Below are 27,668 nucleotides of genomic sequence, written 5' to 3' on the forward strand. Positions count from 1 at the left end.
TCTTGCAAAAACATGCATTTTAAGCAGAACAACCACCACTGCTCAACTATGCTGGATCCTTACTGACCCAGAGGGATATATTACTTCATTGTCAGCACCACATCCTGCAATATATAGATTTTTCTTGGAGGTCTTCCAGCTAAGCTCTGATTAGACTTTGATCATATTTTAGCTGAGGAGATCTGAAGTGACAGGAGTGCAAGCCATAGAGGGAAGCCAAGGCATGAATATTGGCACAGAAGGCCCCCATGGTTAGAAATTAAGGGTACATATGTGCTCATTGCCTTGATGAAACTGGGTATAATTTCACTTTTTGGAAAGGTCTCCACTATAGGCTGCTGCATTTGTCTCGGAAGCCAGATGGTATGAAACAGTTTGTGTTTTGTTTGCTCTTCATATCCTCCATCACGTTATAACCAAGCTCCTCTGCTATATGGCGAGAACAATCACAACCCCCCACCACTGCTGTTGCTGCCACCTCAATGACTGAGTGCTGTCACGGCACTCCTGTGAGTAAAGACTATCTGGGGGCTTATGATAAAGTGTAACCTACACACCTCCGGCTCCTGGGTGTGGTGTTCTGCCCCATGTAGTGGCACCGAGGCCACTTAGAGAGAGAGATTAATGAGCCTGCTTTACAGCCTTAGCTAAGAGCCAGTTGGCTTTTAGCTCATGCGGTGGAGGCTCATGCACTAAAATGTCCAAAGCCTCCACTTGTAACACTGACAGACCCTGTTGTGATTGAAACTGGGGCCTCTGGAGCTTAGTGCATGAGCCTCTACTGCATGAGCTAAAAGCCAACTGGCTCTTAGCTAAGGTTGTAGAGCAGACTCATTAATCTCTCTGTCTCTCAAAGTGGTCTCGGTGCCACTAAATGGGACAGAACAACACACCAGGAGATGTGTGGGTTACAAAGGCACTTGGTTTTTTAGTAGGGAAGTACTTGCTCCTTGCTGTCGCCTCCACTTTACTCCCATTTAAGATTTTTAGTCACAGTGTTTCTCTGTATATTTAGCCCTCCGGCAACACAAATGAGCCTGGAGGGAATCCATGCTACGACATAAGATGCAGGGTGAAGGGTAACCTCAGCAGTGTGTCTTTTCAGATCAGCTGGGTTTAGCTTCATGGTGAAGATGCCATGTTTGGAGTAGGAGAAGATGGGTGGGTACCACTTTCCACACTATTAGCTCTCTATGCCAGCCTCAAGGGTGGCTGCCCATACTCCCTGTTGGCAGCAAGATGCTCTAATGGCAGCAGTTTAACACAGAAAGGGGAAGGAGAATGGAGGGAATAAAATTTAGACTAATTGAGAGGCTATATGTCTGACAGATCAGCTCAGATATCCGTAAAGGCCCAGTGTAAAAGATATCTTTGTGAGAAGTTACAGAAGAATGGCCAAATTGGGTCATGCCAATGGTCTATCTAACCAAGTATCCTGCCTTCCTACAGTGGCCAGTGACAGCTGCTTCAGACGGAGTGAACAGAACAGGGCAATATATCAAGTGATCCATCCTTATCATCTAGTCTCAGCTTCAGCCAGGGAGAGATTAGAAACCCAGAGCTTGGCGTTGTGTCCCTGACCATCTTGGCTAATAGTCATTGATTAACTTACTTATCTAATTCTTTTTTGAACCCAGATAAACTTTTGACCTTCACAACATCTCCTGGCAATGCAATCCATAAGTTGACTGTGCATTGAGTGAAGTACTTCTTTTGTTTATTCTAAACCTGCTGCCTATTAATTTCATTGGGTAACCCTTAGTTCTTTTGTTATGTGAAGGGGTAAATAACACTTCCTTGTTCACTTTCTCCACACCAGTCATGATTTTATAGACCTCTGTTATATCGACCCTAATTTGTCTCTTTTCCAAGCTGAATAGTTTGCCTTTACTGTCTCTTCATACTGTTAATAATTTTTGTTGCCCTTCTCTGTACTTTTTCCAATTCTAATATATCTTCCTTGAGTTGGGGCGACCAGAACTGAATGCAGTATTTCAGGTATGGGTGTACCATGGATTTAAATAGCGGAATGATGATATTTTGTCTTATTATTTATCCTTTCCCTAATAGTCCCTTTTTTTGGATGCTGCTGCAAATTGAGCAGTTTCAGAGAACTATCCACAATCTTTCTTCAGTAGTGACAGCTAATTGACCCATCATTTTGTATGTATAGTTAAGATTATGCTTTCCAACATGCGTTACTTTATTTTTGTCAACATTGATTTTCATCTGCTCTTTTGTTGCCCAGTCACCCAGTTTTGTGAGATCTCTTTGTAAGTCTTTGCAGTCAGCTTTGGACTTAACTATCTTGAGCAATTTTGTATTGTCTGCAGACTTTGCCATTTCAGTGTTTTACTCCTTTTACCAGATCATTGATGAATATGTTGAACAGCAGTACAGCTGGCCCCAGTACAGCTCCTTGGGGGACCCAGCTATTTACCTCTCTCCACTTTGAAAACTGACCATTTATTCCTACGCTTTGTTTCCTGTCTTTTAATCAGTCACTGATCCATGGGAGGACCTTCCATCTTATCCCATGACTTCTTACTTTGCTTAAGAGTCTTTGGTGAGGGACCTTGTCAAAGGCTTTCTCGAAGTCCAAGTGTACTACATCCACTGGATCACCTTTGTCCATATGTTTGATGACCCTCTCAATGAATTGTGATAGATCAGTGATTTCCCTTTACAAAAGCTGTGTTGGCTCTTCCTCAACATATTATATTCATCTCTGTGTCTAATAATTCTATTCTTTACTGTAGTTTCAACCAATTGGCCTGATACTGTAGTTAGGCTTACTGGCCTATAATTACAAGGGTTACCTCTGAAGCCTTTTTAAAAAATTGGTGTTACATTAGCTATCATCCAGTCATTTGGTACAGAGGCTGATTTAAGCACTAGGTTACATACCACAGTTAGTAGTTCTGTAGTTTCATATTTGAATTCCTTCAGAACTCTTGGGTGAATATTATCTAGTCCTGGTGACTTATTACCGTTTATCAGTTTGTTCCAAAATCTCCTCTATTGACACCTCAATCTGGAAAAGTTCCTCAGATTTGTCACCTAAAAAGAATGGCTCAGGTGTGGGAATCTCCATCACATCCTGGGAAATGAAGACTGGTGCAAAGAATTTTTGTATCTTCTCTGCAACAGCCTTGTCTTCCTTGTCTCCTTTAGCACCTCAATCCTCCAATGGCCTATAGCCCAGTGGGCCAGCTTACCTGTATTATAGTCATTTATTATATTTAGTAGTAATGCAAGGAACCTACGGGCATTTATCCTGTAAGATTTGGCTTTAGTAGATAATGTGAGGCTTGAGGCCTATAACCTTTGGTATAGATAAACTTAAGTAACTTATAAGTTATAGGGAACTGAAAGTAGCATGCAAGAGCGGGAATTTTGTCCAGAATACTGACATCAGCCACCCACAGAGCATAGCTGACATCAGCCACCCACAGAACACAGCTGACCCCAACACAGAACATAGCTGACACCAGCATCCGGAAAGTTCTGGACAGGACCTCTGACCACAAAGCTGCCATGACAGCAAATTGACGTGTATGCTAATAAGGTAACATCATACATATATTAACCTATAGAAAACGGACACCGTAAGGGAAGGAAATAAAAATAAGGACCTCTATTGAATTTGCATTGGTCATGGCAGCATCAGCGTAACCTACTATAAAAGTAACATCCCAGGGGCAGCAGATAGGTTGGAGAAATGTAGACCTTGGGAGGGGCCAGAATGATGGTCACCAGGGAAGATGAGGACGATGATGGTGATGAGAAAGATAATGGTTAAATATGAAAGATAAGGGTGTAAGTATGGACGTCCAGATGTACTTTCTGTATTATCTATATCTGCTTTGTTAAGTTTAAGTGTGGGTACGTCTTCACTACCTGCCCTATCGGCGGGTAGCAATCGATTGCTCGGGGATCGATATATTGCGTCTCATCTAGACGCGATATATCGATCCCCGAACGTGCTTATATCGATTCCGTAAATCCACCAACCAGAACAGAGTTGTGGAATCCACAGGGGGAGCCGCGGACATTGATCCCGCGCAGTGAAGACTGTGAGTAATTTGATCTTAGATACTTCGACTTCAGCTACATTATTCATATAGCTGAAGTTGCGTATCTAAGATCGATTTTCCCCCATAGGGTAGACCAGCCCTCTGTGTATAACTTTTGCTAAATTATTAATAAATCATATATTTCTATATATAAAGAATTCCTATAGTGTGAGTGTTCCACTTGTGCACATTGGGGTCCCCAAATTATATGATAGTTTTATAATAATCTTACTGGGCCTGATCTTGGGACAAGAACCTGTTAATCCTTAAGTTACATTTATATTTGCCCAACTTTGGGTCAGGCTACAGACCCCACTGATTTTTTGGCAGACTTCTTGTTTCTAATATATTTCCTTTTTTTTCGCAGTTAGTTTTTGTGTGTCATACTCGTTGCTCTTCAAATTCTTTTTTGGCTTTCCTAATTATACTTTTACACTTGACTTGCCAGAGTTTATGCACTTTTCTATTTTCCTTTGTAGGATTTGACTTCCAATTTTTAAAGGATGTCTTGTTGTCTCTAACTATCTCTTTTACTCTGTTGTTTAGCCATAGTGGCATTTTTTTTGATCCTCTTACTGTTTTGTTTTTTTTTAATTTGGGGTATACATTTAGTTTAAACCTCTATTATGGTCTTTTTTAAAAGCTTCCATGCAGCTTGCAGGCATTTCCTTCTTGTGAATGTTCCTTTTAATTTTCATAGCTTCCTGATTTTTGTATAGTTCCCCTTTTTTGAAATTAAATGCTACCATGGAGGTTTTCTTTGGTATTCTTCCCTCCTCCCCGGTCTCCATCCTGGTCAGGTGGTCGGTAGTATATATTCCTATTGCTATACTTTTATTATTCAAGCATGGAATTTCTATCCATAGACATTCTATGGATAGAAGTTATCATGGAAGGGAAAAAAAGGACTGGGGTGGGTCTGGAGCTATGAAATGTGCTCTCCAATATTCAAGTGACCCATTGTGTATCTATTTTCTTTCAAGGAAAAGGAGGGAAAAGAAGAGTTGGATGTGGAATTTTCCCTGGAAGAAAGGTGAGGTACCCACCAGATGCTGCTAACTGTATATCTAGTTTTGAATTAACCCTTTACAATCCACTGTAGTACTTCTCAGTGCACTCACTACATGAGGGGATGCAATTATGTGTCAACAAGGCTGTTGCTTCCTCAGTTTGAAGGGGTTGTTGAAGAGCTGCTCTGAGGAAGTCACAATCTTGGTATCCTAAATGTGTTTAGGGCAGGTTAATGCAGCTGGATATTTCACAGTATATATTCCAGTGTTTTATTGCAGTATGTCTGGGATGACTGGTATCCTGTTCAAATCCTTCCTTCTTGGGTTCTGGTTATCCTGTGACAAGGTGGGAGAGTCCAAAGCAGCTGTATAAAGCCAAGATGCTATTTCTTCTCCGACAGTGGAAAACTTTTGTCTGACATAAAGGAAGCATTTCCTTCAGTGTCAGATTATAGATTATAAAAAGCCTATCACAGTTTAGGCCCCAAATGCAGAGAGCTGAGAGAGATTAGGTAAGGAACCAAAACTCATTCATATTATCGCTTCATTTCCACAGCACAACTCCCCCCACTGAGTCCATCACCAATGGAGTTCTAGTGGTGAGTAGAAGATGTGTTCTTACTTACCATGCTGGAGGACTGTAATTTGGTGTGGGTCGTGCTGTTGGTGGTGCACTGCTTTCCACACCCTCCTTTCATTCTCTCAAATCAGAGAGACTCTCTTTGGCTGCGATTGTAGTGATATCTCCCACTTCCCCACAGGGTGTCAGCTGGGTATGTACCTGAGACTTTAAGTACCACAGAAGAGACCTCAACCTCATGAGCTAAAGAATAACTCCATTAGTTATAGAATATTAAAGAATAACTCCATTACTGGTTGCAGTAGTAGGCTGTTATACTCTAGTGGACCTACCGCTAAAGGGTGACATGACCCACTTTTTCCATATGTTACACCGTCACCTGCAAGCATTTCTTGAAATTGCTGTGTTTGGCAGTGGGGTGATCGTTTTCATTGCAGAGTGTTTGCTGTAGGGCAGATTTTGAAAAGCTGTATTTCTGGAGAACGTGTGTGTGGTGGGGGGGAGTATTTTGGACCTCTCTCAGTGCTGAGGTACGCATTGCTTTACATAGAAGATGATAGTGATACATCTGTCTCTTCACATCCCCGCACTACATTTCTGTGCCCCTTAATAACAAATGATCTTAGAAGCCAATCTCTCCAGGCCAGTTTTATTTGGCACTGGTTTAGGTTGGAAGCAACCAGTAATAAGAAGTTGGAGGAAGGTGCTCAAGCCAGAGAGTAATTCTGAGCACTTGTGATGAGAGTCTTGCTTAGAGGGAATGCTCTTCTGGATGCAAGAACAAATCTGTCATGAACTGACCTTAGTTTTGTCCTTGGAATAATCATCTAGCAACTTCTCATCATAGAGACTAGCATTAGCATCTGTGAGGAAATGAACACAATTTCTTAGTCAGAGTTAAGTTCTCACAGCCCATTCTTTTCACATAGGCTCATCCCTGCCTGTGTGTTCAAGGTTCCATCAATAAAAGTGAGAAGACCAAATGGATAATACAGGGTAGGTCTTGTGAGAGACATGGCAATTTCCTACAATAGCCTTGAAAAAGCTTATTGAATTAAGTTAAGTTTCTTTGGAGTCCATTGTGTTAAATGCAAAGGTTATGTATTATTGTGGGCCTTTGTTTGCTGATCACCTTTTCCATGAGGCCAGAATCAAAGGCCCAAGCTATGTAAAGATAAAACTGAGCTATTCACGGCTGTTATGAATGTTTGGTCACAGATAAACCCCTTTGTGGAGTTTGAAGGACTGACTAGTAAAAGAGCTCTTGCTGGAGTTGAGGGGTGATCTTTGGCAAGTTTATTAGCATGCATGTAGGTTCCTTTATTGTTTTTAATATGTTTTCTCTGTAATGCTTTCACCTTAAGAATAAATGTGCTTGCTCACAAAGGACTGTGTGGTAACTTATAACTGCTGGCAATTACATATATTCATAGCCTTTAAAGAGAAAGCTATGTGCAGATGCTAGCCTGTTTATGGACTCTGGCTTTCTGGGGATATCACAGTGTAGGCAGGGAACTACTATGCAGCCTGGAAACACTCTGATCTCAAGGGAGAGAAATGTGGTCTCTGCCCAAGAGAGGACAGTTGAGGAGCTGGGAGCCTAGCATGGGTGCACTCAAGGGACTGTGATGGGGGGAATACAGGTGCAGTTGCCCTGAACTGCGATGGATATATCCTTCCTTGACATATACATCCAGTTCAGGGGTTAAATGGCAGAGGATATGGTGAGGAACTGCACTTCCCCTTGTTATGGAGTTGTATAAAAAACATTGATATGGGCTTAACAGGACCTTCAGGACCTTAACAGGACTTTTTGTTCCCCTGGCTGGCAAAGGGTAGATACTGACATTCCTACAAAAGGGAGATTGTGAGGATGACAGCTGGGGCAAACAAGGACAGTTCTGTAGGTATTCTATAAAATAATGCTACCCCCTCCCTGCCAAAATCCATCCAAACAAAATTCCCACTTTTCATTTAATGCAGTCCCTCAATGCTATCAGCAGTGCTAGGGGCACAGCTAACATACCTCTGCTGCCACCATGGCCGTATTGGGTTGGATGAGCAGAACCCACCTGGAAACCAGGAAACCCATCTTAATGTTACAAGGGTTCATATGTAGGTTTGACAGCTGGAGATGATCAGCAGAGAAGCATTGCAGTCAGGGTGTTGCGGAATCAATGTGGAATCTGTTCTGGAGGATGTGAGAAGTTCTGGCCTCTGGGAGGGGATTCTTGTTGAGGCATTAGTCACTTGAGAAGAGTTGATTGCAATCTAAAGTAGTATATTAGGGATTTCCTTTTCTGTCTTTATGCTCTTAATTGTGTGGACTGAATCTCTCATTTCCTTATTCAGAGAACTGTCAAGTCAAGTTGTCTGTGCCAGGGGCCTTTGAGAATCGGTCATCCACTTTCTGCAGTGCTGATTCAGAAGAGAGAAGGAAGATCCCATTTCTCTTCCACGTAGACCGAGAAATCTGCCCAGAGCTGCACTTGGAGCTACTGCAAACAACAACTGTCCTAGAGGTCAGAAACAGCGTTTGGCAGAAGCTGAATCCACTAGCCAGGCAAATCCATTCTGAAGCCAGGTCCTCGGCTCCTGAAAATGACACTTGGGTCCTGACTTGCCTTCCGTTCATAATAATTTCGTGTACTACCACAGTCGGACAAGCAGTGTTAGAGGCAAAGTTGACATAGCTTTTAAACCTGTTGATAAAAATAAGTCCATCATGTTAAAATAGTAACTATTTATATTAACTATTGGATGTGAGAATACACAACAAATAATTATAGGGTGGGGCTGGCAGTGCTGACTATTGTTAAGATGGTCCAGTACTTCCCATTATAAGATGCTGTTTATTTGCTTATAACTTTACCAAACTTTAACCATTTGAGCTGAAATGTTACTGCAAGATATCTGCCTCCAGCTGAATTATTTTGAAAAATTTCAGCCAAAATGATTGAGCTCTTTCTGAGAATGTGCCTAGGGAAAAATTCGTTGTTTTGCCCATGTTTAAAAAAACAAACAAACAAAACAAACCCACCAGGGTGATTTTTTCTCTGAGAAGCTCTAGCACCTCCGTTCCTTGGAGCGGGGACTTGAAATTTGGCAGGAGGGTGATATTTATGTCAGGCATATTTCTTTCACCATCCCTATGAAAATCAGCCTATATTTGGCCAATTTAGTAGCCATTGAAAAATTGCAGTTTGTACATAGTCAGTAGAAAAATGCTAGAACTTTGTAGCTGAATTCCCTGAGAATTCCATCCACACTGGGCATGCACCACGCTGGAGCTAAGCAGAACATCTCTGCAATTGCAGACTGTGCTGGGGCCAGACACTGGAAGTGCGAGCAAGGGAATCTGTCTCTCCTGTGCTCTCAATGACCCTCCTGCTGACACTTAAGGAGTGTGGACGAGAAAGCTACCTTACTCCATTTAGAGGGGCAAGAGCTGTACTTGGCGGGGGGGAGGGGTGGTAGATGGGGTTGTGGACTGGAACAAGGAGCCTAGGGGATGAACTGGGACTGAAGGCTGAAAGGAAGGAAACTGTTGAGATGGAGTGGGACTGGCTGGGCGAGTAGACTGGAAGCTAGGGAAGGAAACAGATAGGATTGAGAGCCAGTGGTTGGGCTGGGGAAACTGAGATTGAATGAGGAGTTGTGGGGAGATTTGGACTAGAACAGATCTGACAAGAAGCTGGAGTGGGGGAGAACTGGGATTGTCTAGGCAAAGAGATTGGCACATGGAGCCAGAGTGGGCGATAAGGGGGGAGAGGAGGTGCTGAGATTGGACAAGGAGCCTGGGGAGGAAGACTGGGACTGAAGGCTTGGGAGTGTGGAGCAACAGATTGGAAGAGGAGGGGGAAACTGGAACTGCTTGGGCCGGGAGACTGGAGACAAGAGTCAGGTGAGGGTGGTGGGGACTGGGAATGGCTGGGCAAGAGGACTCAGACGTGGAGTGGGGTAGATGACTGGGATGGAATGTCTGGAGGGGTTGAGACTAGGACTTGGTGGGCAAGGAGACTGTTACTGGAGTGAGAAACCTGAGGCATAGAGACTGGGATTAGCTAGATGAGGAGAATAGACGGGGCGAGGAGCCAGGGGTGGGGAAGAAACAGGACTGGTTCAGGGACAGATTGGAGGAGACAGAGCAGAAGAGGTCAACCTTGGTGAGAAATGGTCAGAAGGGTCTGTGCCCACTAGTGCAAACTTTTCTCCAAAGCCTGGAATGGAATCCAAGATTCCTGAGTCTCACCATTTCTCTGCTGTCAGCAAATATCTCTGAAACCCACCAGCAAAGTGTCCCCTCTAGTTCTGGGCTGTAGAGATGGTGACAACCTACTACTGCTATCAATTACTCCATTACCTCAAGTGGCAGAGGTCTGTTCAGTGAATCTAAAAGTTCCAACCTGCTGATGAGCCACATAGGTTTATTAAAGGTTATAAAGGGCGTAGCCAAACTCCTACTGAAGTCAAAGGAAAAAGGACCATAGATTTCAGTGGAAATCATGTATCCAGGTTCAAAGGACAAGTTTATTTAGTTGCTGGTCTTTGGGAATGTTTCTGTATAATGGTCCACTTGTGTGAATTGGGTAGGTCAGAATTGTTTATGTAACTTTAGCTTGTAATTTTTAACTTTTCAAAGTTAGTGATATTATAAGAAGATATTTATCAGTACATCTTTTCCTGAATTGCATGTCTCAATCTGAACTGTGACATAATAAAGTTTTTGTTATTGAATAATTAAACCACCAGCCATTTTTACTCATTTGAACAGTGAACATACGGTTTTCTATTAGTCAATAGCACATAGTTGAGTGGTAAGTTTTTATAACAAGTGTACAGCACCTTGAGTGATGGAAGGATGCTTCTATAAATGTATATAAATAGTTACTTTTCTTGGTATGTAAACTAAGCATTTTAATTCCTAGGAGGGATGGAGTGAGGATCTGAAAATGCACACTGCACGCTTAGGGACGGGAGCAGTCCCTCTTGCAACACTTCCTCTTGGACAGGAAGTTGAAATTAGCATTCCACTAGGAAAGGTAATAGTCTCTCTTTCTATGCACAGGTTTTTGGGGAGGCATGGAAATGGTGGACTAAGTTAAGCTTTGTGCTTTTAAGCTCTATGTTGTCTTTTTGTTACTGTTAGTGTTGTTTTTTTAAAGTCAGAAGGATTTGGGGGCATAAACTGTTTTTTACAATGTCTTTGTACAGCACCCTAGTATAGTGATGCCTGGATCTGACTGGAGCTGATATGTGCTACAATAAGAGGGAAGAGAAAGGGGTGCATGAGTCGGAGATAAGGAATGGAGGAAGGAGAATATTGAAGGAGGAGAGGCTTTTGATTGAGAATAAAGGGAGATAAGGAGAAAGTTGGTTGTTAGAGCAAATAGGGAATGTAAAGGGGATAATCAGAGGGGGACAATATTATAATGGAAGTGAAGGGTAGGAGTGAACGAGGGGGCTGATAGGATAAGCCTACCACTATCTGTCCCTTTGTGCCTTTCATTTTCCCTTCACTAATTACCCCTGTCCTCTCACACTTACCTGAGCTTAGGTTTGCAATTGGGTTTGGCTCAGAAATCCTATCCACTTTGGCCTGCCTGACAGGTTGCTAGAGAGAAGACATGTGCTCTGCTAAATGTTCTAGATTCAGCTGTGGAAGCCCATGGTAACTAACCCCTTACATACTGTCTGTCTCTCCTAATGAGCAGTCCCGCGCATGTTATTGCTGCCTCACAGTAAAGTTGGAGCGATCATCTCTGAAATTTGGTAAATGGGAGGAAGAAGTGAAATCTCATTTACAATTCATGGGTTAATTTAAAGCATCGAATAAAACAGAGCAAAACTGTGTATAAATTCATTGAGCCCTGTTTTCTTCCTGTTCAGTTTAGCATTTTCTCTGTCTGGTCTTGCTGGTCAAGGACCTCTTTATGGAGATGGGAAGAAATGAGATGTCCATAGTGACTTGAGACGAGCAATCGCAAGAAGTATTTTCCATGCCCATGGACTCTGGAAGAGAGAGCTGGTATTGCACTTGCCTAGCCCTGTTCCTCTCTTGAGAGGAGGAGGCAGAGGCTAGTGTTGGGTGAGCTCAGAGCTGGCAGCTCAGCAACTAAACCTGCTCCTCCCTCTGTCTATCTGGCCGTGGCTTGTCTCATGTTTCCATTCTCTTACTCTCTCCCTCCTCCAGGCCCTTGGCTCTGCAAGAGCAATGTGATTTTATATTATGTATCAGAGGAGTAGCCGTGTTAGTCTGGATCTGTAAAAGCAGCAAAGAGTCCTGTGGCACCTTATAGACTAACAGACGTTTTGGAGCATGAGCTTTCGTGGGTGAATACCCACGTCATCAGATACATGCATCTGACGAAGTGGGTATTCACCCACGAAAGCTCATGCTCCATATATCCTCTACATAGGCAATCAAGTCAAGCATATTAGTCTAAATGTCTTAACCATTCAATAGCTGAGAGAAGGGCACTGTGCAAATCCGTGAAGGAACCAGGCAGCCCTTGCTGAGGGATGTACCCCGCAGATTTGTTGCTTACATCTTCTCACTGCCCACAGTGGCAAAGTGAGGAGTCACAAAGGCCCCACTTAGAGTCATTAGTAGCATATCTTATCACTCCATCTGAAGAGATTGAGCTTTACCCAAATATAGTGTGCAAGGTTAAACACAGGGGTTTGTTGGATCTGTCACAAGATATATACTAACTATGTTTTTGTGCTTATAATCTGTATGGTTACACTGATGAGTTTTCTCACCACACAGTGCTGTGTCATCTTCAGTGAACTGTTAGGAGGAGCCTCCAGAATCTTCTGTCACATGAGCTGTGATGTCCGAAAACCTCTGTTATATAAACTTTCATGTTCAAAACCTTCTGCCATGTTGACTCACATGCTGAAGACAGGGGATTATGTGAATGAACTAAATTAGCTCTTTTTGTTAAAATTTGTCAAAATCCATGTATTTATTGCAATAGCCAGCATTCCAGTTACCAAAAACGGTCCCGTTCTTGCTATATGTGAATTTTATGATTCTGTAGGCATTGGTAGCTCACAAAAATGGTTTACAAAAAAGTTGAAAATCCAACCCTGAAAATCTTGAGAGTGATTATTATAACACACAGTAACTTCACAAACTCTCTAACACTTTAAAAACTTTCTAAGTTTTAAAAAATGCTAAGTTTTGTAATTTTTAAATTTGCCTTCAAAAAAATTGAAATTGGAAAAAATATTAATGTAGCCAATTAAAAGGAAAATCCTTGTGCTACTTTTAACTTCTGGCAGAACCTCCATAATATGGCTTCAGTTTTGCTTCTGATAAGTATCCGCATACCATCTGATTTCAAATCCTACACGCTTGTACAATGAGCATTCAAACCAAACATCCTACACTGAATTACATTTGTACTATCTATTATTGCAGTAGTTCCCAGAGGGCCCAGGCAGGAATGCTCCCCATTGTGTTGGGCTGCTGTGCCAACATGTACAAAGAGGTGTTTACAATATGGTCTGCAACTTATGCACCAATTTACACAATAGTTAATTTCACTTCCCCAAATTGAGAGAGAATCCTTCCCCTAATCAGCCTTTGTGGTGTACCAAACTGACCAAAGTTTATTTACTCAGATCAAAGGTTATGCTAGATGTCTACTAATACCTTCCCAAAGCAAGTGGCTTCTCTACTAGCCAGCTTGCATTACTTATAGTAACTTTAAAATTTTTACTAATTTATTTAATAATTCAAATTGATGTCAGAAGATCATTAAATCTCTAAAGACTGAGCTTTCTACAGTGACAGGTTCTGTGTTCAGTTTGCACTTTTAGAGGAGATGTACATGTGACCCAGTGTGCCTGGGGCAACCCTCTCTGGAAATGCCAAAGAAAGAGCAGGCTACAAAAGGGAGAGCAGACACTCCCCAAACTGATGGTTGGTTAACACTAAAGTTAAACTTACCAACCAGTCACAAACAGTGCTTCTAATTCACCATACTGGTTATCAAGAAGCTAAAAAAGAAATCACACAACCCCCTTTATGTGGAAAATACTGTATTTTCCACTCCATGTATCTGATGAAGAGGGGTTTAGCCCATGAAAGCTTATGCCCAAATAAATTTGTTAGTCTCTAAGGTGCCACAAGGACTCCTCATTGTTTTTGCTGATACAGACTAACACAGCTACCACTCTGAAACCTAAAACTAAAGGTTTATTTTAAAGAAAAAAGAAAGAACAAGAAGAGACTTAAACGATAAAGTGCTCAGATACACCTAGAGACTTCAAAGTCCATATATCAGGTTCTTAGCAGTATTGGTGAGATTGCTGGCTTGAAAATCCCTCTGGAACACATCCACAGCTTGGATGGGTCATTCAATCCTTTGTTCAGAGCTTCAGTTTGTAGAAAAGTTACTCCAGAGGTAAGAAACAGGACTGAAGACAAAAAGCAGATGATGCAGCTGCCCTTTATATTCCTCTTGCCATGTGGCTTGTGTTTTGTGTCCTGAACACAAGCTTCACAACCCATGGGCATGGAAAAGCCTTAAAGCCTCTGTCCATAGGTATTCCCCTACAAGTTCTGCTGACTCACGAGGTGTATTACCTAGCTCCTTTCAGTGGATACATTGCACAACTGATGACCCTTGATGGGCCATCGAACAGGCTAAGCAGTGCTGAAGCCAATCTATCTGACGGTGTCAACCAGAAACAAAGCACAAGTTTGGAAGTACTCTACATATCTGTAACTCATAATAAAAGGTGATACAAATACATAAACAAAACTATCATACTTGGCAAACGGTAACATTTTGGCAGATACCTCACACGGCATATCTGATCAGATTCCTTGCAATTTTATAATATTGGTATCAACAATATCATAGTGTCCCACATATTCCATACATTGTCACAGTGTACCACTGTGTTCCTTTATGGTGACTTTATTGCTAGCTTTTCTTGTTTTCTTAATCTACAATAAAGGTCACTCTGACTAAAGCATACATTTGTTCTTTGTGTATGGTGAAAACATAACATGGGCTGTCTTCGAGTTGGCTTTACTTCTGGATAGATCTTGTATAATTTTTTTTACGATAAGCTGTGGGAATTCTTTATAGTTCGTGGGTGAGATCATCTGTAAAACTATCCTTTGGTTCAGGATTGTTCCTTCTTTTCCAGGGGCAAGGTGTGGATCTGACTGTGAAGGTTGAAGAGAGGTGCGTCAGATACCAGAAATTCCTAAAATAACATATGATAAGCAAATACTGTTCTCATTTATAAACTATCTTGGTAACTGTTTTACCTATCCCAGTCATACTTATGGTTCATTTTACTTGTCTGTCTCAAGTGAAAAAAGATTCCTAGTATAGAGGGTTTTTTCTTCTGTTGTATCAGTTCACTGCAACTTTAGTGTAGAATCAGTTTTCCTTGTATTTGGAACTTATTGTATCTGTGGGCTCAGAAAAAGAACTGAAACTGTAACAAATTTGGGCCTGAGTGCTTAAGAGTTGCTTATGGAAGTCAAATCTGAAAAATTTGAGAGTGGTAGCTGTGTTAGGCTGTATCAGCAAAAACAACGAGCAGGGGCGGCTCCAGGCACCAGCACGCCAAGCTACGGGGAGTGTTCTGCTGGTCGTCACGAGGGCGGCAGGCAGGTTGCCTTCGGTGGCATGTCTGTGGAGGGTCCACTGGTCCCACTGCTTCAGTGGACCTCCCGCAGGCATGTTGCCGAATCCACGGGACCGGGGACCTCCCACAGGCAAGCCACCGAAGGCAGCCTGCTTGCCGTGCTTGGGGTGGCAAAATACCTAGATCCTCCCCTGACAACAAGGCATCCTTGTGGCACCTTAGAGACTAACAAATTTATTTGGGCACAAGCTTTTGTGGGCTAAACCCCATTTCATCAGATACATGGAGTGGAAAATACAGTAAGCAGTATATATATACAGCACATGGAAAGATGGGAGTTGCCTTACCAAGTGGGGGGTCAGTGCTAAAGAGGCCAATTCAATTAAGGTGGAAGTGGCCTATTCTCCACAGTTGACAAGAAGGGGTGACTAGCAAGAGAGGGAAAATTACTTTTGTAGTGCTAACGAGGCCAATGCAATCAAGGTGGATGTCACCCATTTCCAACAGTTGACAAGAAGGTGTGAGTATCAGCAGAGGAAGAATTACTTTTAGTAGTGACCCAACCACTCCCAGTCTTTATTCAGGCCTAATTTGATGGTGTCCAGTTTGCAAATTAATTCCAGTTCTGCAATTTCTCATTGAAGTCTGTTTTTGAAGTCTTTTTATTGAAGAATTGCCACTTTAAAGTCTGTTGTTGAGTGTCCGGGGGGATTAAATTGCTCTCTCACTGGTTTTTGAATGTTACAGTTCTTGATGTCTGATTTGTGTCCATTTATTCTTTTATGTAGAGACTGTCTGGTTTGGCCAATGTATGTGGCAGAGGGGCATTGCTGGCACATGATGGCATATATCACGTTGGAAGATGTGCAGGTGAATGAGCCCCTGATGGTGTGGCTGATGTGGTTAGGTCCTATGATGGTGTCCCTTGAATAGGTATGCGGACAGAGTCGGCGATGGGGTTTGTTGCAGGGATTGGTTCCTGGGTTAGTGTTTTTGTGTGGTGTGTAGTTGCCAGTGAGTATTTGCTTCAGGTTGCGGGGCTGTCTGTAAGTGAGGGCTGACCTGTCTTCCAAGGTCTGTGATAGTGAGGGCTCGTCTTTCAGGATAGGTTGTAGATCCTTTATGATGCACTGGAGAGGCTTTAGTTGGGGGCTGTAGGTGATTGCTAGTGACGGTCTGTTACTTTCTTTGTTGGGCCTGTCCTGTAGTAGGTGACTTCTGGGTACCCTTCTGGCTCTGTCAGTCTGTTTCTTCACTTCATCATGTGAGTACTGTAGTTTTAAGAATGCTTGATAGAGATCCTGTAGGTGGGTGTTTGTCTCTGTCTGAGGGATTGGAGCAAATGCAGTTGTATCTTAGAGCTTGGCTGTAGACAATGGATTGTGTGATGTGGTCTGTATGAAAGCTGCTTCAAATGGTAATATGTGAACTCATCCATAAACTAATGCATTTATGAGCATGGGCAGGAGAGCTAGCACTCAGTTCCAAACAGTACAATGTGTGTCATTATTGGTAGATTATATTTTTTCAAAGTATAGCTGATTCCTGTTTTAGGCATGGTCTGGTATAAACCACACATCATGTCATCAACACACATTTAAAATATTTTCAATCTGCTGAATGTTTACGACTTTCCTCTAACCAGATTTTATATCTGCCTTTTTCAGGAAGGTTGTTGCAATTCTTTTAGACATATTAATACTTCTATCGCTCTATTGAGATGCATGGGCATTTGGCAAATCTGTAAGGAGTCAGAACCCTGTTTCAAAGAGCTTATGGTGTAAAAAGGTGAAATGGAAAGCAGGGTTGGGAAAGGGACACAGCGTAAAAGTGAAGTGACTGCATAATCTTGTGAGCAGAAGAACATTAGAACTAACTTTAGTTGTTTTGCTGATGTCTTGCTTCTAACTGTTCCCTGATTTGTAATACATTTATCTAAAGAGCGTATATTCTGCTTTTTTGATTGTATAAATGTTTTTCTCCCCATGTATCATTTGAGAAATGGTATAGGTGATTGAACAGACTTGTCAGGTACAATTTTTTAAAATATATATATTTTTTAATGTTTAATTATCTGATGGAAGAGAGGAGGTTTGGAAGCTTCATTTTTATGAGGCTATCCTGATGATGTGAGGCCTTTTCAGAGGGTCTTGTAGGAAGTGTGAAGTTTGGACTGGAATGCTGAAGTGAGAAAACTGTTCCAGAGACAGGACAAACTGCTTTTCTCATGGCTCTTATTACTTGGACAGCTTGGTTCTTTAAAATCAGATACTAGTACAACATAAACAAGAATGCAACACAGGTATGAATGAAAACCAAGGAAAAATAAATGCATTTAATTTTTTCTCAGCTGGTCTTAACTGGTGATGCAGGATACAAAATCAGAGAAGTAGTCTCAAGTGATAAGGGCTCTCTGAAAATTCATCTCTCTCTTTTGCCATTCCTATTCTCCCTTGTTCTCCTCTTGCTTGTGGGAGTAGCTCTCAGGATCTTGATGTGCGCATCAGTTTTGACCTCTGTAGAGGAGAGAGAGCATTTTTGGACATGAGGAAGACAATAGTTTCTCATGCCCTAAAGAAGACACTTGATTTGCCAGAGGAACCCAAGAAAGATGAGGTATGAAATTTCCTTTTTAGAGAACTCTGTTCTTTGTGACTAGTTTTAGGGGGAGATGTACTGCCAGTGAACCTCAGCCTAATGGGAAAATAGATTGTAAGCACACAGGTTTTGAAAAAGCAGTTCAGAATACAAGACAGTCACAGTTTGGATTTACAGTAGCAGAACAGGGACAAACAACCCAGAAAAAAACAGGAGAAAGCTATTTGAACTGCTAACAGTCTTTGTTTTCTGTCCAAAATGGCTGCTCATACTCCTGGATAAAATTACAGAGGCTAAATGAGTAGAAGATTTGGACATAGTGGGCTCAGATTTTTAATGTCCACAGAGCCCTTGCACAGGACTACTTATCTGTCTTACTACCTCCCATATTTTATTTTTGTTTATAATGAGAAGATTCATTAAATGAAACCTAAAACCAAATGACCTTGTATGTGTGTGTGTAATTGAATACAAATGTATGTAATGCAGTATACTCAATGAAAAACTCATGTTTTTCATAGCCTTTCATTTTTCTATTCCTGTAGATCCCTGTAGTGGCAGTAGTGGGATCAGGAGGTGGGATGAGAGCCATGACTGCTTTCTATGGCAATCTGTCAGGACTCCAGCAGCTTGACCTCTTGGATATCCTGATGTATACATGTGGAGTCTCAGGATCCACCTGGTATGTCACTGGAACTTTTTGCCCGTAGTCCTTTGACCTGAGAACCCAAGTCAGCATAGTCTGGGCAATGATACTCTTCTGACACAATTTACTTTTACCAACATGGCTGATTCAGAGATAAGCTCATATATTTCCATAGTCTCTGTTATTCATCTGGTTACTTCTTTAATTATCCTTCAGATTTCTAAAGTTCGTCGATAGATGCCCATTCAAGCTCTGGGTGCCTCTCCCATAAATTAAAAATTACAGGATAAATATAGCCAGAGGACTGCCCATAAATAAACCCACCTTGGTCCACCCCCTCTCAACTGCCTTAACTAAGGGAGGAAAAAGGTGAGATTTGTAGCATGTGCAGAAGGTTAAGAAATCTAGGCTCTGGCAGACCAAGTAGGGAGAAATGAATTCCAGAATCAAGGGCCTCTCACAGGGGATGCCCTATCAGCAGCTCCCTCTTGTTTATTTTGAGGGAGCTCTAGCTTAAGTACCCTGCTGATCTCCATTGTGACAGTACATCACAGGAAGAGAGGGGATCTGAGTAGTCTCCCTCCCTCCCTCCCTGCCCCGAATCAGTGATAAAAAGGAGAAGCAGGAAAGTAAGGTATAATATCTTTGCCCCCCGCCTTTTAAGTGAGCATTTTTCTTCAATCCATACAATATTGTCATTAACATAATTCTTATCAAAAGATTTCAGACTACTTCCAGTTTCAATGAGTCAGATGCGTCTCTCTGGGGCCTTAGTCCCTTTGCCACTGAAAGTCTTCTTTCTAAGAAATGAGGTTTTAGTGATATCAGGCTTGTAGCAGAAAAATTAAGGGACAAGCCCATGTAGCATTAAAATAAATTGGCCTGTAGAAAGGTGAGCAAAGTATGTCTAGGTATTAAGAAAAAATAATTTGAATTAAGTTAGAGGGAAGGCTCTGGAAAGGGGATGTGTTTGTGCCTAAAGTAGTCTGCGATACTGAGGTAAAGAAAAGAGGGCACGTAGGAAGTCCCAGACATTAGATGACCATTGTAATCAATGCTTTAGGAAAGTTTCTTCATACTAGAAATTAATTAGGTTGTTACTGAAAGTCTGAGAGTGAGCACAGAGATATGATATTAAGACTTTTTAAGAGAATGCAGCTTTGAGGCCCACACTGTGACATTGACATATAACATTATTTAATAGGAAAGCAAATTCCTTGACGATTCCAAGGTGTGCTATAGACTATAAATTTAATAAGTTGTTAAATAAAAACAGTGATGTTACTTTCAGTTCTGTTCAAATCACAATGTGGGGAGGGCAGCCATCTTTCCCCAGACGTTTTGCATCTTGTGTAATAATTTGTTGTTTACTGAAAAACTTGGTGGACATTTTACTAGGTGTTTGTCTAAACTCTACGAAGACCCTCACTGGTCCCACAAAGACCTTCAAGATGCAATTAGCTTTGCTCGGAAACTTGTGACCAGCAGCAAAGTGGGGGCATTTTCTGCTGAACGACTGGTATATTATTTCCAGCAGCTGATCTTGTTGGAGAAAGAAGGACGGAAAGTCACACTCACAGATTTGTGGGGCCTTATCATAGAATATTTCTTACAACAGAAGGTAATGAGAGTCCTGTATTGTGAATGGTTTGTCTTCAGAAGAGGGGTTTAACAAACCTGTTTGAAGCCTCAGGCAACTTGTCTCTTCAGACTTGTGGAACACTTCTTAAACTTCTCCCAGAGATAAACAGAATTTTACAGGAGAAATTAAAACTTTAAATAATATCTAACGGTGATTAAAGCCCCACGTGATTATCCTACGTTAATCATAAACCTATTCCATGCTAATGTAATAGTAATTATCCTACGATAATCATAAATACATAGCATTTTGTATTTTCAAAATGCTTGACAACCATTAGCTGACTCGTCTTCATAACACCTCTGAGATAGATAAGCATTACCTCTTTTTGCGGATGGCATAGCTCTGACACAGAGAGGTTATGTTATTTGTCTAAGGCCACATGCTGAATAAGGGATGGATCGGATTAGAACTCCAGAATCCCCAGCTCACAGTATTTTCCTCAGTAGGTATGTGTGACTAGTACTTTGTATTTCAATTTCTGGATTATGGAAATACCGAAAGATGAGATCATGAGTTCGACAAATTACTCCATGCGGTTTTAAAAAAGCCCATGAAAAACTAAAAAGAATTTGCTTGAGAATTTCCTCTAAGTTGTTCACTGTTCATGCTCTGTGATTGGTCACATCAGTCACATGGTATTGCGAGGGCAAGAGGAATCTTCTATTTAAAGGCAAAACTGAACACCAGAGTGATATGACTTTTCCCTGCCACATCCAGCAGGATCCATCGAAGTTGTCTGACCAGCAGTCAGCAGTCAGGTGGGGACAGAACCCCTTCCCCATCTATGCAGCTGTCAATGTGAAGCCCCATGTCAGTAGCCATGAATTTACAGGTATAACGTGAAGTGTTTTTTCCCCTCTAAAATCTGTAAATTACATTTCCCCCTCAGTTTTAATTATTTTTGTCCTTGTTCCCAATCTTGTTGCAGTATAGTAATGATGGTGGGCAGCAACATAAATTCTCCTTCATACTCTTGCTACATTGAATGTACTGGGTGAAATCCTGTTCCCATTAAACTCTCAATGGGGGATTTGCCATTGACTCCATTGGCGCTAGGGTTTCACCCATTATGTATACCTAACTTTCGCTGCCTTTTAAATATTTATAATGATGTGTTCAATAGTACATCTTCTCTCAAATTGCACTTGGCAATCCTAATTGTAATGCCAATACATGGTTTGTTTTTGGCTGCATCTCTCTGTGGGGGTGTGCACATCTTTATTTAATGTTTATTTGTTTTTTGTCTCCACACACTTTTAAATGCTGATACGATTAATTGAAATTTTTTTGGCTGATTTGAAAATCCCATTGCTTAATTATTCCTGTTAGTGGCATGATAATACTTCTTTACAGTCATTCTTCACTCCTTTTGCCACCATTAAAAATATCAACTTGCGATGCTGGTGAAAAGTCTTAATAGGAAATTCCTGTGAATCTCTGTTAAATAAACCTCCTGTCAATCATACTGCTCCCATACCATACGTAAGATATATGTGGGAGAATCTCACCTTATGGCATTCATGCATTAAGGCATTGTTAGCTGGGAGGGTTAACCTTTACCAGCATAGGCATCATTGGTATGGGTTAAGAAACTGAATTATTCTCTTAGCTATTCTCACGGGAATGGGGAGGGGATGAAAACATTTATTCAAGAGTATTTTCAAGATAATTATCTTGGTTAACCCTTTCACAGAGTGGTGTGAGTTCACACCCTATGAGTTTGGTACCCACAAGTATGGAGCCTTTATCCGCATAGAAGACTTTGGCAGTGAATTCTTCAATGGGCTGCTACTTGAGAAACGTCTGGAGCCCAGAATTTGTTTTCTGCAAGGTAAGATCTGATGCTGCTAGAAACACTCCATTATGCTTTATAGCAACTGTAACTTGATGCACATTGATGAGAGGGTTAAGAATAATCAGATATTTAATTTTTAGTGACTTATATCAACTGCTGCACAGTTGCATAAGATGTTGTCCCTGGAGACTTTTAGGCATCTAACCACACTCTGTGTTCTTAACTGAACAAGACTTTTATTAAAGATAATCTGTCCTAGCCCAATTTTGTCCTGCATATGATGCATATCTGATGTGATGAAATTGAGTTCGGTCATGCTGTTCAGTGCCTGAGAAGTCTGGGGGACCTAAATCAATACTTTCCTTGTCCATTTTCAGGAATATGGGCCAGTGCCTTTGCTGCCAATCTAGATGAAGTCTGGGAAGAGGTGATTTCTTCAAAAGTTGGATTTATAGAATCTCTGAAAGATGCCATCAAAGCTATAGGTAAAGGATAGACAGAGACTGGGCTTTCCTTAGTCATATGAAAGGGCCTTGAAAATATCTCCTTCATTCAAGGAAGTAACCCCTTCTCACAACATAAAAGAAGATAATTTAGGAGGGTCTTAACAGCACTGCCTACTGGTAGTCCATTTAGTTTAGATCAGGGATCTCAAATTCAAATCACCACGAGGGCCACATGAGGACTAGTACATTGGCCTGAGTGCTGCATCCCTGAAACCTTCTTAAACTTGGTTTAGATAATGGGAACATTTGTGTGGGACTGACAGAGGAGATAAGAAAGGATAATAGTTTGTAATACAAGAGAGAATACAAGTTCTCCTTACCAGTATAATGAAGAAAAAGAGAAAATGTGCAGCACCACAACTTTTTGAAACTTCACAACAGCATCAGATTCTGGACTTATTTACACTACAACTATTATGGAGTCAGAGGATTTGGCAATATCACAGTTGTCCCCTGAAGCACTTGCAATATGTTTGAAGTTTGTAGTTTAAATAGTACTTATCTATGTGCCCCTAGCCAGGTGAAAGCTATGCACTGTCCAAAGTGGGGACATGGGTAGGCCCCACCTATACTAGAGATTTTAACTCTAGTATACAAGGTTGGAGACAACTGCATCTTAATTGTTTTCTCAACATTCTGTTGTAGGTGGGGGCTTAATAATACCCATCATCTAAAAAATATTGCTCGAGGTGTTAGCTACATGAGTCCTGCTAAAGACAATAACAGTTGTGTTTAAAATCCCAACTGTTGTAGGGGGAAATGTCAGTATAAAATGGCTAGTGTCTTGAACTCAGGGTAAAATGGTCAAGGAATAGCGAAATTTGAGCTTGGATGAAGAGATCTGAATTCTGGTTTGTTTGTTTCTTTTTGCAGATGAGGCTCGTGGACGCCAGGCTCTGGACCCTTTACAGTTAGAAAAGCGAATGGTCATGCCAGGTGGAGCTTTCTCACATTTATTTCAAGATTTATTTAAGTCTCGCTTCTCTGCTGGGGAAAACATTAACTTCATGCGTGGACTGTACCTTCACAGGGACTACGTCAATGCCAAGGAATTTGTGGCCTGGAAAGGTGGGTAACAAGATTCTGTGTGAGAGAAACCAGGCTGTGTGTCAGAGGAACTGGGGACAGTTAGGAAGAGAAAGATGACTGGTCAGTGACAGTGCAAGTATGTGTCATCTAAGTACATACCGCTGTAAAGCTTATAAAATCGGCAAGATGCTGCTCTGAGCAAACCATTCAATTGGCAATATAGAAGGCTGGTTAAAATGCAGTGGCTGTCTTAAACAAGTTAAAAACATGTTGTGTCTGCTGCCACTGGGGTTTGTGTAAACCAGATCTCCATGAATAAAGTCACCAAAATCACTAATGGAAATGCTGTTGGCCAAATGCAGTCTTCATTTACAAACAGGCAACTGCAATGACAGGGTTGTACTTGTATATATGACAGCAGACTTGGGCTTATATACTTCAGGGCAAAAACATCCCAGATCCCTTTTGACTGTATTGGAAATTGCCATATATGAAAGTTATCTGCCCCAGAAGGAAGGATGGGCTTGTGCTTAGGGCACTGGATCAGGAATTAGAGAGATCTGGGTTCTGTTTTGAGCTCTGCTACTTACTCTTTGTGGGCAAGTCACTTAATTTCTCTTCCCTACCTGAAAGGGGTGTTTTGAGGACAGATTAATGCATGTGAGATGCTTGGTTCCTGTGGTGGTGTTTGCTTATAAGCTTTTCTGTGGTGCTCAGATATAGATCTTTTTTGATTTGTCTTCTTTTGCTGAGTGTCCAGGGTGGAGGTAACTTAGTTTGATTTGGTGGTATCTGGGTGTTGGGGTGTGGGAGTACAGTTAATGTAATTCCAGTGTATTTAAACATTTCTCCTTAGGGTCTCAGATAATTTTCACCTTTTCTCTGAAATTAGATTTATGTGTTTTGTGTACTTCAGTGACCAGTATGATTTTGGGGTCTTTCAGGCACTCACCAGGATGCCTTTCCCAACCAGCTAACTCCAATGGAACAAAACCTGTACTTGATAGATGGCGTTTTCTCTATCAATTCTCCCTTTCCTTTGGTGCTTCAGCCAGAGAGAGATGTAGATGTCATCTTGTCATTTAACTACTCTTGGGAAGCTCCATTTGAGGTGAGAGACAAAAAGGAGTAGAATTAGACAAACACATATGCATGCTGACCAGGACATCATGGATGAAATCAGAATGGTCAAATGCCCTATTTAGACATCTCAATGACTGAGAGAATTATTACTGGGTATAATGCATTATACAACCTTTCATCAAGTTTTGGGGCTTGCTGCAGAAATTATTGGGTGAAATTTTGTGGCCTGTTATGCAGGAGACCAGATTAGATGATCATATTTATCCCTTCTGGTTTTAAAAATCTATGAACCTGTAGATAATTCGTTTGAATCCAAGATCAATTTGGTAGATTTCCAACTGATGTCTGTTTGGTGATTTACCTGAAATAAATGGATAGTCTCAGTCCAGTTCCTGATGGGCAAGTATCAGTCTAAAAATAACCATTTCTATATCACATACATTTAAAAACTCAAGAAAGAGAAGTTTCAAAGCAAATTTCTCATCCCTCAAACTGCCAGTGTGTGACACCAACAATCAAAATGTGTGATAAATGACCAAAATGTGGCACACTGTAATATACAGATTTAAAAAATATGTATAAAGCATATTTGAAGGATGTTTTCTCACCGTGTTACTTAAATAAACCAATTTTTTAGAAAAGAAAACTGGAGAAAATTAATTCTATTGCTTGCAATAAAAAAATCCTCTGCCATATGGATCATCAGCAGAGTTTGAACTCTGGATTTTCATATTCCCAGCACAAACCTTTACTTGAGTTACAGGAATAATTGCTCTTCTCTGTGTGGAGCAGCCACTACAGAGGGATGCAACGTGACGCACACTTTGCCAGTGGGTTGCCCAGCTGTTGGCTAGACAGCAATAGAATATTGGAGACTGGAATCCTGGGTTCTGTCCCTGGCTTTTGGAGGGTGGCATTTTTTAGTGGTTAGAGATAACAATAGCCAAATCAGACAGTGACATTGTTATCATAGATGATAACATTCATATTACAATAGTACCTGGAGGCTGAGGTTGAAGCCCCGCTATGTTAAGCACTATGTAGACATATACTCTTTTGAGCTCTTCTGTAAATCTGGCCACGAGGTCAGAATGGGGACTTCGCAGTGCTGCGCACTTGAAAAATCTCATCTTTATTTAGCTGCCTAAATGGGAACTGAGCACTTTTGAATATCTGGCAGCACCTGATTTTTAGCTCTCATCCAGTAAAGAAAATAACTTTACTTGTTGTCTTCTGAGTTCAGGTGCTGCATCAGGCCCAGAAGTATTGTGAAGAACGGGAAATCCCCTTTCCACACATTGTTGTGAGTGAAACAGATAAGCAGAAGCCCAAGGAGTGTTATATGTTCGTGGATAATCTCAATCCTAAAGTTCCCATAGTGCTTCACTTTCCATTGGTGAACAACACATTCCAGAAATACAAGGCACCAGGTAAGGAAGCGTGTATGCGAGGTTCAATTATACATGGTGCTGAGCATTTTTAGCCCCATAGTCAGGGGTTACTTAGCACCTTACAGGGTTGAATTCTAAGACCCTAAGGCTTGGTCTACACTACATGCTTACTGCAGCATAACTGTGTCACTCAGGGATGTGAGAAATCCACATCCCTGGGTGATGTAGTTATACCAACCTTAACCCCCATGTAGACAGTGCTATGTAGGCAGAAGAGCTTCTTCCATCGACATAACTCATAGAGGTGGGAGACCTCTTTCCGGTTGGCTTAGAGTATCTTCACCAGACACGCTACAGCAGCGCAGCTGCAAATTTGTAGTATAAACCTGCCCTACAAGAAGAATCATTTGGAGCAGTAACTATATATTGGACATCAGCCACCAGAATATCCGTCTTCAGTATTGCAAGAAAATATGATTAACATGCTACTTAAAGTGATTAAATATTTATAATATTAAATGCACAAATGTAAAGGTTGTGTGTTCCCTACTCTAGCTGCTAGTTAGTGGTGCAATGGACTATCTGTTTAAAACTATATTTTAATGTATTCAAATTCCAAAGTAGTTTTTGTCATATAGAGTATATTTGTTCAGGTGTACTGTTAGCTCAGTTTTCAGAAGCCCTCTTTACTCCATTACCAGAGATTCTGGGTTCCTTGGGGTTGGGGCTTCTGTAACAGCTTTGGCCTCATTTTTAAAATGTTGTAGTCCGAGTTGAAGCTGAAATTTTGAATTAAGATAATGGCAATGGGCCCTGAGGTGCTTGGTTTTATGAACAGTAACAACAATGGCATACGAAATTGTATTGTCCAAAGGTTTGAATGCAAAGCTGAAGAGTACTGGGAATTAGGGATTCTGGGTTCTCCTCTATAGCTGAAAAAGGTCTGAATTAAAACCATTCACGCTGCCTGTGAGATAGGAACCACGTATAGGGCTTGAAAATCCTATGTGGTTAAAGTGCTTCAAACATACACCTATTTCACCTTGTCAGGAACTTTGCTTCTTGCACCCAGCGACAGGACAAAAGAGCCTTCTGCAGAGTTGGTGGAGCCAATGATCGATCGATCGATCTATCTATCTATCAACTTGTGGGCAGGTTTATGATAAACCATGATGGTAGTACCTCCTTCTGCTCCCGCACAAACATGGGAGCATCTTGTTAAGGGGATCTGTGAAGACTGTTACTGTCTGATTTTCTGTCTGCAGGAGTCAAGCGTGAGACGGAAGATGAGAAATCCTTTGGAAACTTCCCTGTTGAAGGGGAAAAATCTCCTTACCATTCAATGAACTTCACATATCAACCCAATGAATTTGATAGGCTGCTGGAGTTAAGCCGCTACAATATTATGAACAACAAGGAAGCTATTTTAAAAGCCCTTGCTTTGGGCATGAAAAGAAGGGTGCTCAAGAATGCCAAAAGGAAATAAGATGCAGCCTTGTACTTAGGATTTTGATTGGTTACAGGGCACTGAATACATGAAAGCTTCAGACAGGAAAACCAAAGGGCTAAGGTATCTGCAAATGACTGACACAACTGATAACTCAACTATGTTTTGTAGCTTCTCCAAATACAGAATGTCTCAGCTGGACTTCACTTTTGGGTGAAGTGTGTGAGTGGAGCTTTAATAA

General features: G+C 41.3%; 1 protein-coding gene across 1 annotated transcript in view; it reads left to right on the forward strand.

The window, feature by feature from the left end:
• LOC127051946 (cytosolic phospholipase A2 zeta-like) overlaps positions 1–27,466 on the forward strand; it is a 40,737-nt gene extending 13,271 nt beyond the window's left edge. The window contains exons 5-20 of the mRNA XM_050954957.1: positions 5,060–5,109; positions 5,643–5,685; positions 6,596–6,662; positions 8,019–8,188; positions 10,595–10,708; positions 14,838–14,875; positions 17,768–17,903; positions 18,431–18,567; positions 19,930–20,152; positions 20,894–21,008; positions 21,870–22,007; positions 22,349–22,456; positions 23,351–23,545; positions 24,451–24,617; positions 25,833–26,019; positions 27,246–27,466. Coding sequence (XP_050810914.1) covers positions 5,060–5,109; positions 5,643–5,685; positions 6,596–6,662; positions 8,019–8,188; positions 10,595–10,708; positions 14,838–14,875; positions 17,768–17,903; positions 18,431–18,567; positions 19,930–20,152; positions 20,894–21,008; positions 21,870–22,007; positions 22,349–22,456; positions 23,351–23,545; positions 24,451–24,617; positions 25,833–26,019; positions 27,246–27,466 — 2,109 coding nt within the window. The remainder of the gene's footprint in view (positions 1–5,059; positions 5,110–5,642; positions 5,686–6,595; positions 6,663–8,018; positions 8,189–10,594; positions 10,709–14,837; positions 14,876–17,767; positions 17,904–18,430; positions 18,568–19,929; positions 20,153–20,893; positions 21,009–21,869; positions 22,008–22,348; positions 22,457–23,350; positions 23,546–24,450; positions 24,618–25,832; positions 26,020–27,245) is intronic.
• The last annotated feature ends 202 nt before the right edge of the window (positions 27,467–27,668 follow it).

This window comes from Gopherus flavomarginatus, chromosome 5 (genome assembly GCF_025201925.1).
Source record: "Gopherus flavomarginatus isolate rGopFla2 chromosome 5, rGopFla2.mat.asm, whole genome shotgun sequence".
NCBI lineage: Eukaryota > Metazoa > Chordata > Testudines > Testudinidae > Gopherus > Gopherus flavomarginatus.